Source organism: Lingula anatina, chromosome 5 (assembly GCF_051362555.1).
Source record: "Lingula anatina isolate TDL-2025a chromosome 5, LinAna3.0, whole genome shotgun sequence".
Classification (NCBI taxonomy): Eukaryota; Metazoa; Brachiopoda; class Lingulata; order Lingulida; family Lingulidae; genus Lingula; species Lingula anatina.
In genome coordinates this window covers 6,068,211-6,080,462 of record NC_141771.1, presented here as the reverse complement: position 1 = coordinate 6,080,462, position 12,252 = coordinate 6,068,211, and the positions used below count along the sequence as shown (strand labels likewise).

Sequence of the window (12,252 nt, the reverse complement as noted above, 5' to 3'; positions counted from 1 at the left end):
CGTTTACGCCATAGCAAATCACATTATCGTAAAAACTAGCTCTAGTCGCTATGAACAGTAGTTATTGAAACATGTAGAGCGTGAGTTGAATGCAGCGGCATGGAAACCGGAAGTGAAACTCCCCAACTCTCGCCCAACTCTCGGGGTCACAAGCTCGGCCTGCGAGATTTGAAGTTGGCATTCCATTTTCTCTACTTCTATGGTTTTTACAATATTATTTTGTTTTCTAAATTAATAATAATTAATTATTATTTTTGTTGGGGGTTGGGGGAGGAAAAAGCACTTCACTTATTGTCCGAGTTTATGAGGGTCTTAAACACCAGGTCCAGCCAAAACTGTCGCTGCCGACATCTTAAATCTTTCTCGACTTTACTCCCATAGGTCTCCCACTCCAGATATGACCTGTCTGTCACGTTGTACGGAGGCCATCTGCCTGTCTTGGTAGGGGTTCTAAAGGGAAAGAAGACATTGCATATTTAGTCCATTTGGGATATGATAAAAAAGCTAATTCCCATTGTTGTGGCACGAGAGAAAGCTACACATATTACCTTCAACAGGCAGTTTTGTTTGTAATTGTTGGTTTTGCAGTCGGTGGATTGTACAGTAGGCTTTATTTCCAACAAGTTAGATGGCAGTTCGGATGCAGGTTTGACTTACGGTGAGTGGGCCTAAACATACATTTCTAACGGCCTGTGTCTGTTGATATTTGTTTACAAACGCATGCGCCAAGAATGTTTTAATGTTTTACCTCAAAACAATATGAACCAAACCCTGTAGTGTTTATAAACGGCGCAAGAATGTTACATATGTATGGGATTAAAAAGCAATTCACCTCTCGTGAATATGGGCTGATATATCCGATATAGATGTTAACCACTAAAACTTACACAAAAGATTTCTTTGCAAACAACGTTTAAAGAAGCTAAACATTCAAGTGCCTGTAAATTCATGAGAATTCATCTTGGCGAGAAAATAAATAATGATCAAAAAGACCTCACGCCGGAAAAAAAATCAATACGTACCCTTCCCGTGCAAAAGATGTCCATGCATCCATTATTTGTTTGCTTAGTATCTTTTCGGCTTCACTCGGCTTTATGTCCCCAAACAACGCTGTATCCATGACATCTCCAAACACAAAGTACAACTCGTCCATGTGAGTCGCCCCTGAAAAATTTGGCCAATGGGAAAATGACGGTCTGTGGTTGAAATAATAGAAATACGTGTTCGTAACTCCAGAGGCGACGTCGGTGTAGTTGATATGGTTACTAAGTGAAAAGTAATCGTTGAGTATATCGATATACGCGCGACGTAATTTCGCTGAGGTGTGTTGTAATCCACCTAAATATTCAAATAAAATTACTTCATGAATGTGGTTTACATTGACAGGAAACTGTGTTTTGACATACGCATCTATGGTCGGAAGGTCTACCATCCTATTAAGTTGGCCAATGAGGCCAAGAAAAAGGGTACTCTCATCTTTAACGATTCCGAGCATGATCGGCAAACCACTCAAATGTTCCGGTTTGAGGTCTTCTTTTTTCAGAAAGTGCCCGTCCACGCGCGGTGCCACTATCGGGCCAAAATGTTGTTCTTTGCACTCGTGATACGCACGTTGAAGCTCAGCGACAGATTTACGTTTCATGCACTCGGTAAGACGGCGCTTGCTATCAGCACATAACATATGGGCAATCTCTATACTATGGTGTACCACCGAATCCGAGGACAATGGGAGATTTGGCGCGGCATTCAAATCCAGCTGATAAACCCCGCTTTGCAAAATAGCCCTATTAAATAATCCCCTAGACAGTGAACTTAGAGCTAGAAGAGATATTGACGCTCCACCCGCTGAATTTCCAAAGAGCGTCACCGAAGAGGGATCACCTCCAAAAGTTTCGATATTTTCTCTGACCCACTCCAGTGCCGCCACTTGGTCAAGAAGAGCCATGTTTCCCGGACTCTCAGCGACGCCTGTCGTGAAAAATCCGAACAGCCCAAGACGATAGTTGAAAGTTACAACGATTACTTTTCCACGAGAAGCTAAAATGGAACCGTCAAAATTCATCCCTGTACCCCATTCATACGCACCGCCATGAACGTAAACCATGACCGGAAGAGATTGGGTAATTTCTGTCATGTGACCTGGAATAAAAATATTGAGGCTTAGACAGTCTTCACTAGTTCTGTTATGTGGAAAGCGCAGCTTAATGTATTCTTTCGTGTAGACTACATCAAACATGGGGCTTAAGTCCTGCACGCACATTGGTCCGAATTCCGTTGCATCCAGTACACCGGCCCAGCAATCTGCTTTCTGAGGAGGTTCAAACCGTAGTGCCTCTAGCGGGGGTTTTGCGAACGGCACACTCAAGAACTGAGTGACGTCACTGCCGTCGTTTGTCGTAACTGTCTGTCCCCGTAGTTGACCTAGCTTTGTGTTTATCACAACTTCTACTGTGTTAATAGTGCTATGACTGATGGCACAGGTCACTGATAACAGTAAAGGCATCAGGAAAACGTGCAAATAGCTAAGGAAAACCATTCTACCACTAATGTTCGATCGACTCCGGTATGGTGAAGCTGGTGTCATGGAATGTGGCTGCCTGTCCTAGAAAAGAGACACCTGTGCATTTTTGTGACGAAACAGACGGTCCTAATGAGACTTCCAATCACTTTCTGCCATACCTCGGTAGCTACCTCATGGAGAGAGGCTAGAACATGCTTTTTATGATGCGAACTTCACAACGCATGGTTAAAACTACCTTCTTGCGCAGAAGAATATCTATTTCAGCTATAATTTGGATCCAGATCGGACAGATCATACTCCGGAACGACCTTTGTCGTTCTCTTGCATTAAGTCTGTCACCATAGAGGCAGCTATAAACTTGTTCCACATAGGCTGCATGTTCACTGTTCTCTCTTCCCGTTGTAAACTCTGGTATCCATGTATTTTAACTGATACAAATGACCTGCAGTCACCTACATGCACAGTGTATATGACAAATAGATTAAAGGGTCGTATTTACGACTGTCTAAAATACTCTCCTATTTTGATGACCTTCCCGCAGGAGATACCCTGAGTGTCAGGGCACAGTAAAAGCTAGCTTGTTAAAAATCTTGTGATGGGATCGCTTTTACTGGTATTGCTGATATGGGTTATATATGAAATCAAGATTGAGCTGGCAATACCGAAATCTAGAGCCTAGGGTATCAGGAGAGGACTTATTTATTAACTTCGGTATACAGGTGAAGCTCCGCTGAACTTAGGTCACTAAGTGCGATTCATGCCATGATTATTTAACTGGATATATACAATGCCACAGTGACATTACACTGGTAGAATTGAGTCAAACGCCTTAATGTTCACGACACTCTGACGAGTTACATGTACCTCTTATACTGTTATAGAAAACCCGTCCTTTTCTCAATAATAACACTAAATAAAATATACTAGAATATACATGGGAATATCTTTCAAGAGGAAAAGATAGCCGCGAAGGACGCTCTTAGTGTTAACTTATTGGTACATGTACTATATATAAGTGCATATAATTTAGTGTATCACATTTGGATATTGTGCATGGGGGGGTGGGGGGGGGGGGGCAGAAAATTATTGGTGACCCAAAATTTTTGTTTCAGCAGAGGCAAAAAAAATTACAATCGAATTTAGGCAAATGAAAACAGTACTGGATGACGAGGTGGCTTTACCACTACCCTCTACCAGGGCGACTGATACATTTTTACAGATATTCACAGATATGTATCTAGCTAGATAGATGGTCATTTTGGGCTTCATTTTGACCATCTATCTAGCTAGAGACATGAATATCTGTGAATATCTGTAAAAATATATCAGTCGCCCTGGTAGAGGGTAGTGGTAAAGCCACTTAATGTAAACTTTCTAATAGTCTAGTGGGATTTCCACAAAAGATGAATAGTAGGGGCATTTTGGGGTAAAAGTTGGGAACCAGGCTTATTAGCATAATTTTGGGATGCTGAATCCGATTTACCCGGTTCCCAAGCAAAAGTTTGCGTTTTTAACGGTCTAATTTGCAAAAAAACAAAATGGCCGCCAGATTTCCTATTTTCTGCAATATCTCTGGGACTAGACAGGTGAACATGACAAATGAAGTGTCTTTACCTATATTTTCAGGGTCGAGGAACATTTTTAAGATGTTTCTGTTAGAATTAGACTTACGCAATTTTCCTAAATATGCAAATTAGGATCGCCATTGCTGAAAAACTGTTTTACTTCTGTATCTCTGTAACTAGGCAAGCAAACATGACAAATGAAGTGTCTACACCTATGTTCTCAGGGTCAGGGAATGTGATAAATCAGATGTCTTGTCTTATGGGTAGCAATGACTTTGTGAATCTTGTCCGAGTAGCATCTTCTATTGTTTCTTCCCTGTATCTGTCAAACACAAGTCAATCTGCTGATAGTTAGAACCTGCCTTCAGAACTGCTTTTATGTTAACTAGGCAAGCAAACATGACATATGAAGTGCCCACACCCATGTTTTCAGCGTTAGGGAAAGTGATTAAGACATTTTCACTATAATTAAATCAGCAATGAGTGCTACACTGTCACACTGTAGCAATTATTTGAATCTGAATTGAATTTTGCAATTAAATACTGCACTGCCATTGGGATGTTACTTTTGACTTTTAAGATTTTAAAGGGCGACTGTCCATTTTACTTAAACTCTACCATAGAACTTTTAACTCCTATCAGATCACTTCGATTTGAGTGGACAACTTCAACTTAAGCGAAAAGACACTAAAAAGACTCTTAAGACATATGGACACAGAAGTTTCGAGATTTGTGCACCGATTTTATGGTCTAATTTTATCACAAGATCTAATGTGTCTCTGGATGACTCATATTACTGTTTTAAGAAGAATTTAAAAACTTTTTTATTTAAAGAATACTTAATTTATAGCATCTTTTTAGTTTTTAAAATTTTTAAGTATTCTGTTTTTAGTCTATACTGGCTTTAATTTATCTGTGGAGTTATATTTTTTATGTAAACAGCGCTGAGACGCATGTGTAGCGCGGTTTTAAAGAAGTGTTTTATTATTATTATTATTATTATTATTATTATTATTATGTAAACATATTGGATCACACAACTGCCCTTTTTACCTAGATTTAAAAAAGATTACCTTATTAATGCAATGGAGGGATTTGCTGAATCCAGTAATTCATGTGATGCAATGTACAGACTTCACATTTAAAATGGATTTTTTTCAAACATATTTTCTTTGAATTTTCCCCATATATTAGTAATGGATGAAAAAACACTTGTTATCGTGTTAGATATGGCAACCCGTGTGAATACATAATCAAAAATATAATTTAAATTATAATTTAATATTCAAATCAGCGTTATAAACAGCGCATGGATAATTTTATAGCTGATAACGAGGTATTAAATTCTTATGAACTCGATATTATCAATAATATCAGTTGGTAAGGATTTTCTCTCACACAAAAGAATCATCAATACAAATGTGAAAAATGGAAACTGATAACAATGCGTGCAGCCTCAACCAGAGCCCTCATTCCATGCAGAGAGGTTTCTGAGAGTATGATCCAGTATTGTGTTACACGCATTAGTCAGAGCTTGCCTTAACTTGTGCCGATTTGTAGGGTGGACGGGTAAGCTCTTGATTCTGCTAGTGATTTATGCCCACAGGTTTTCTATAGAATTCATGTCAGGGGAATTTCGTCAGCCAAGGCAACTGGTTTACCTCTTGGTTTTGCAGAAAAGCAGTTATTGCATGGGCATGGTGTGGTCGGGCATTGTCATCTTGCAGGATGAAGTTGTCCTGGAAGTACCTTCTTGCAAATTGCAAGCAAGTATTCTCTAAAATGTCCCTGTATTTTATCTGGTTGAGGTTTCCGTCAATTGCCACCAATAGTGTTTTGGCTCCAGAGTGGAAACCGGCCCATACACAGATACTGCCACGGCCACAAGTCACTGTAGTGTGACACAATCCTCGTGCAGTAACTCGTCTGGAAACCTACTGACTCTGATTCAGCCGGTGGTGGAACTCAAACCCTGCCTCATCTGTTAAAATCTACATAAACCCACTGCTGTGCCTGGAACCGCAAATGGCGTCTAGCCCACCATGTTGCTAGCTTGCATTCACTAGAGTTCTTTGAATGGTAATTTGCCACTCATTTTGTTCAGCAAGAATTGGCTTTGTCCGGTTGTTGCGACATAACCACAGAAGCAAGGGGTCTTCCCTTCTGGTGGTGACTTTAGGACATCCTGGCCGTGGTCTCTGAGTTAATGCACCAGTCTGGGCGTGTTTCTGTAAGACGTTAGAAACTGCTCCCTGGGACACATGCAGCTGTCTGGCAATAGCAGTTTGCTTCTGTCCATTCTGGCATACTGCAACAATAGTGTGGCAAGTTGCTGTCGTTAGTTCACATACCGTAAGGTCAGCTAAGAGTCTGCAAAATATCAAACTCTTCTGACTGGACGTTGTCGAAATATAGAGACTTATTCTGCAGAACTGCTGCCCTTTTATAAGCATTCTGTAACCAGCCAAAGAGGACTGCTCAGAGAAACTGCCACATATTACGTAATGCAGGCCCTGACCCCCCCTCCCCCCCTTCGAATTCTGGTCCCCCCTTGAAATTATAATTTTGACTAGCTGAATCATAGTTGTAAACCATACCAAATGGCACCATTCACCCTCTTAAATACCAAAATTTTGTGTGGCCCTTCAACAGGCCCCTAACCCGTTGCCAAGTGGGGGGGGGGGGGGGGGGGGGGGGGGACTCCCCCTTCGCGGACTCCCCCTTCAAATGATCCTGGATCCGCCTCTGCTCACCTTGCCTTATAATTGATGGGCAAGCACTGACAGTTTCACTGGGAAAGCCTGAAAATGCAGTGACCTTTGGTAGTTTGGCTGACACGTACGTCAGAGCAGTTCTGAAGGCAGGTTCTAACTATCAGCAGATTTACTTGTGTTTGACAGATACAGGGAAGAAACAATAAAAGGTGCTACTCGGACACGATTCACAAATTCAGTGCTACCCATCAGACAAGAAATCTGATTTATCACATTCCCTGACCCTGAGAACATAGGTGTAGACACTTTATTTGTCATGTTTGCTTGCCTAGTTACAGAGATACAGAAGTAAAACGGTTTTTCAGTAATGGCGATCCTAATTTGCATATTTAGGAAAATTGCGTAAATCTAATTCTAACAGAAACATCTTAATAATGTTCCTCGACCCTGAAAATATAGGTAAAGACACTTCATTTGTCATATTTGCCTGTCTAGTTCCAGAGGTATTGCAGAAAATAGGAAATCTGGCGGCCATTTTGTTTTTTTGCAAATTAGACCGTTAAAAACGCAAAATTTTGCTTGGGAACCGGGTAAATCGGATTCAGCATCCCAAAATTATGCCAATAAGCCTGGTTCCCAACTTTTACCCCAAAATGCCCCTTGCCTCTTATGCAGAGCCTTTTTTCAAAAACCTCACTAGACTATAAAGCATACCGTGTTTTTATGCAAAAGGTAATTTGCTAGGACCCACGAGAGCCCAGATTCGTTCTCGTGACATCCCGATTCAGGGGCCCGGTCGTTGTCGTGCTGGAGTTACGTGCCTCATCCGGGATTCGAACTCGTGACTTTGCGTTGCCATGGTTGATGTCGCTTTGGGTACCTCATTTGTATCCAAGCACGATACCGACTGCGCCGTGACAAACCGCCCACCCTCCCTACGTACGAGTTTCCCCTTATAGTAACCAATCGGAATTTTTAAGATTTAATTCTGGAAGAAAAAATATACTATTTGCTGAGTCTCGAACCAGCGTACCAGTGTCAGTCTGATTACGAGACAGCAAAGTTACCACGGAGCCACGTCAGCTTCGTTGGTGCGCAACGATCGGATGGAAACTTTCAAACTTGCCACGGACATCCTACCGACATCCTACCGAGAAGATAGCACATGTTGATTTTGCTTAATTTAAGTGCAAGATCTGTGGCACCAATCTAAGTACTTTTAACTGAAGTGAAAGGTAATGATATTGACGACGCAGACTTTATTCTAATGACCATACCATCAATATGTTGGTTTTAAACCGTGTTTTTATGCAAAAGGTAATTTGCTAGGACCCACGAGAGCCCAGATTCGTTCTCGTGACATCCCGATTCAGGGGCCCGGTCGTTGTCGTGCTGGAGTTACGTGCCTCATCCGGGATTCGAACTCGTGACTTTGCGTTGCCATGGTTGATGTCGCTTTGGGTACCTCATTTGTATCCAAGCACGATACCGACTGCGCCGTGACAAACCGCCCACCCTCCCTACGTACGAGTTTCCCCTTATAGTAACCAATCGGAATTTTTAAGATTTAATTCTGGAAGAAAAAATATACTATTTGCTGAGTCTCGAACCAGCGTACCAGTGTCAGTCTGATTACGAGACAGCAAAGTTACCACGGAGCCACGTCAGCTTCGTTGGTGCGCAACGATCGGATGGAAACTTTCAAACTTGCCACGGACATCCTACCGACATCCTACCGAGAAGATAGCACATGTTGATTTTGCTTAATTTAAGTGCAAGATCTGTGGCACCAATCTAAGTACTTTTAACTGAAGTGAAAGGTAATGATATTGACGACGCAGACTTTATTCTAATGACCATACCATCAATATGTTGGTTTTAAACCGTGTTTTTATGCAAAAGGTAATTTGCTAGGACCCACGAGAGCCCAGATTCGTTCTCGTGACATCCCGATTCAGGGGCCGGTCGCTGTCGTGTTGGAGTTACGTGCCTCATCCGGGATTCGAACTCGTGACTTTGCGTTGCCATGGTTGATGTCGCTTTGGGTACCTCATTTGTATCCAAGCACGATACCGACTGCGCGGAATTTTTAAGATTTAATTCTGGAAGAAAAAATATACTATATTTGCTGGGTCTCGAACCAGCGTACCAGTGTCAGTCTGATTACGAGACAGCAAAGTTACCACGGAGCCACGTCAGCTTCGTTGGTGCGCAATGATCGGATGGAAACTTTCAAACTTGCCACGGACAAGGCCAGGTTGGCTGTACATGTGTATATCTGCTTCCCCGATCGATAATCCGGGTGCCGCATTTCATCCCACGCACCCCAGTCCCCGACCACGGTTTATCATGAACGGTAAAATTCATGATGTACAGGAAGCCATGCGTGTTTGAGAACCCGACATGGAACTGAGAGTCTGTTTTATACTTTGATTAATTTTGGCTTTACCCATGAAATTAAAGAGTACAATGGGCTCAAAGGCGGTTCACTCACAACAGGCGTGTTTTAGTTTTAGCGAGACCCTAAGAAGAGAGGGAAAAACATTGAAATGTGTAGTAACTGGTGCGATTTCCACATAAGCAATTGCAGCGATGGAAATTCTGAATAAAACATACTGTATTTTGCAAATAATTCCATCGAGAGGATATCATTTTTCTGCTGAACACGGTTAACAGGTGGTATGACGTGCTGTTTTACCGGAAAAGGCTACTGAATCAATTCAAGTTCGTTGGCTTTCATCGACAGGCCTGCTCGGAACGTTACCAGTTAGATGACTTCAGATGCTTTATTTTCATTTTGTTTTGCACCGAGATAACGTTTGCTTTCACCTCTGACGATATACAGCAGGATGAGGTCCACAGCTATTCACACCTGGGCGGTTTTAGTATATAGCAGTCTTTCCTCTTTGAAATGTCGACTGCGGACTTGCCCCGGGTACTGTATGAACATATGAACAGTCTTGAGAAGCAAGGGTGCAAGATAGGAAAGAATGGGCATGAAAAGACAAAATGTGTAAAAAGCAATAGAGGCGACGCGACTTTTTTAAACAATAACAATTTTCTGTCTGATAATCCTACCGAGAAGATAGCACATGTTGATTTTGCTCAATTTAAGTGCAAGATCTGTGGCACCAATCTAAGTACTTTTAACTGAAGAGAAAGGAAATGATATTGACGACGCAGGCTTTATTCTTATGACCATACCATCAATATGTTCGTTTTAAATCGATCACTTAATGTAAACTTTCTAAAGCATACCGTGTTTTTATGCAAAAGGTAATTTGCTAGGACCCACGAGAGCCCAGATTCGTTCTCGTGACATCCCGATTCAGGGGCCCGGTCGTTGTCGTGTTGGAGTGACGTGTCTCATCCGGGATTCGAACTCGTGACTTTGCGTTGCCATGGTTGATGTCGCTTTGGGTACCTCATTTGTATCCAAGCACGATACCGACTGCGCCGTGACAAACCGCCCACCCTCCCTACGTACGAGTTTCCCCTTATAGTAACCAATCGGAATTTTTAAGATTTAATTCTGAAAGAAAAAATATACTATATTTGCTGGGTCTCGAACCAGCGTACCAGTGTCAGTCTGATTACGAGACAGCAAAGTTACCACGGAGCCACGTCAGCTTCGTTGGTGCGCAATGATTGGATGGAAACTTTCAAACTTGCCACGGACAAGGCCAGGTTGGCTGTACATGTGTATATCTGCTTTCCCGATCGATAATCCGGGTGCCGCATTTCATCCCACACACCCCAGTCCCCGACCACGGTTTATCATGAACGGTAAAATTCATGATGTACAGGAAGCCATGCGTGTTTGAGAACCCGACATGGAACTGAGAGTTTGTTTTATACTTTGATTAATTTTGGCTTTACCCATGATATTAAAGAGTACAATGGGATCAAAGGCGGTTCACTCACAACAGGCGTGTTTTAGTTTTAGCGAGACCCTAAGAAGAGAGGGAAAAACATTGAAATGTGTAGTAACTGGTGCAATTTCCACATAAGCAATTGCAGCGATGGAAATTCTGAATAAAACATACAGTATTTTGCAAATAATTCCATCGAGAGGATATCATTTTTCTGCTGAACACGGTTAACAGGTGGTATGACGTGCTGTTTTACCGGAAAAGGCTACTGAATCAATTCAAGTTCGTTGGCTTTCATCGACAGGCCTGCTCGGAACGTTACTAGTTAGATGACTTCAGATGCTTTTATTTTCATTTTGTTATGCACCGAGATAACGTTTGCTTTCACCTCTGACGATATACAGCAGGATGAGGTCCACAGCTATTCACACCTGGGCGGTTTTAGTATTGAGCAGTCTTTCCTCTTTGAAATGTCGACTGCGGACTTGCCCCGGGTACTGTATGAACATATGAACAGTCTTGAGAAGCAAGGGTGCAAGATAGGAAAGGAGGGGCATGAAAAGACAAAATGTGTGCTTGTAAAAAGCAATAGAGGCGACGCGACTTTTGTTAAATAATAACAATTTTCTCTCTGACAATCCTACCGAGAAGATAGCACATGTTGATTTTGCTTAATTTAAGTGCAAGTTCTGTGGCACCAATCTAAGTACTTTTAACTGAAGTGAAAGGTAATGATATTGACAACGCAGACATTATTCTAATGACCATACCATCAATATGTTCGTTTTAAATCGATCACTTAATGTAAACTTTCTAAAGCATACCGTGTTTTTATGCAAAAGGTAATTTGCTAGAGCCCACGAGGCGGTTCACTCACAACAGGCGTGTTTTAGTTTTAGCGAGACCCTAAGAAGAGATGGAAAAAACATTCAAATGTGTGGTATGACTTGCTGTTTTACCGGAAATGGTATGTCTTGTGTGTCCGTATGTGTGTTTGCGCGCGCTCGCGCGTGTGTGTGTGGGTGGATGGGTGGGTGAAAGAGGGGGAAAAGTGTAGGACCTCTACATTGTATTACCGATGTCACATACGATACTCACACGAACTGGTAATATGTTGCATCCCCGCCTTTAATTGTGTCACTATAATATATCAGCCTTAATTATTTTTAAAACCCCATGACAAAACATCCCAGTAAGTTTTCATGTAATTATTAAACAGAGCAAAAATGTCCCTATTTCTGTAGAATTATAAAATATCTTAACATACGTCTTTACGCTAGGTGTGACAGAGCATTAATATAGGCTTAAAGTAAAATTTGAATCAGAGCTGCTTTTCTTCCCTAGACAAAAGGATTTCTATCATGCCCACATTTCAGTTTAACATACAATAACAAGCGTGTACAACAGTGTTAAAATACCCCGACATAATCAGTAGAAGTTGGTAGCTATCATCACTCCGATCTGATAATTTCCTGTAACATCTGAAGTGATCATTCAATCAAATGACCATTTTAAATTATTTTCTCTACATTAAGATCTGAAGGGCCTGGAAATGGAACCTTTGTTTAAAAAAACTTTCT

At 41.6% G+C, this 12,252-nt stretch overlaps 1 protein-coding gene across 1 annotated transcript; it reads right to left on the bottom strand.

Moving 5' to 3' along the window:
* Nucleotides 1-202: 202 nt before the first annotated feature.
* On the bottom strand, nt 203-3,054 carry LOC106155146 (cocaine esterase-like). The gene is made up of 2 exons (XM_087013271.1): nt 1,023-3,054; nt 203-450 (listed from the first exon to the last, which is right to left on the bottom strand). The coding sequence occupies exons 1-2, from the start codon at nt 2,582-2,584 to the stop codon at nt 285-287; spliced, it is 1,728 nt and encodes a 575-aa protein (XP_086869397.1). The 5' UTR covers nt 2,585-3,054; the 3' UTR covers nt 203-284.
* Nucleotides 3,055-12,252: the final 9,198 nt, after the last annotated feature.

Coding starts and splice junctions, on each gene's coding strand:
- LOC106155146 (XM_087013271.1), bottom strand. CDS start 2,584: ATGACACCAGCTTCACCATACCGGAGTCGATCGAACATTAGTGGTAGA. Junction 451..1,022: donor ACATCTTTTGCACGGGAAGG/GTACGTATTGAT, acceptor CTTTCCCTTTAG/AACCCCTACCAAGACAGGCA.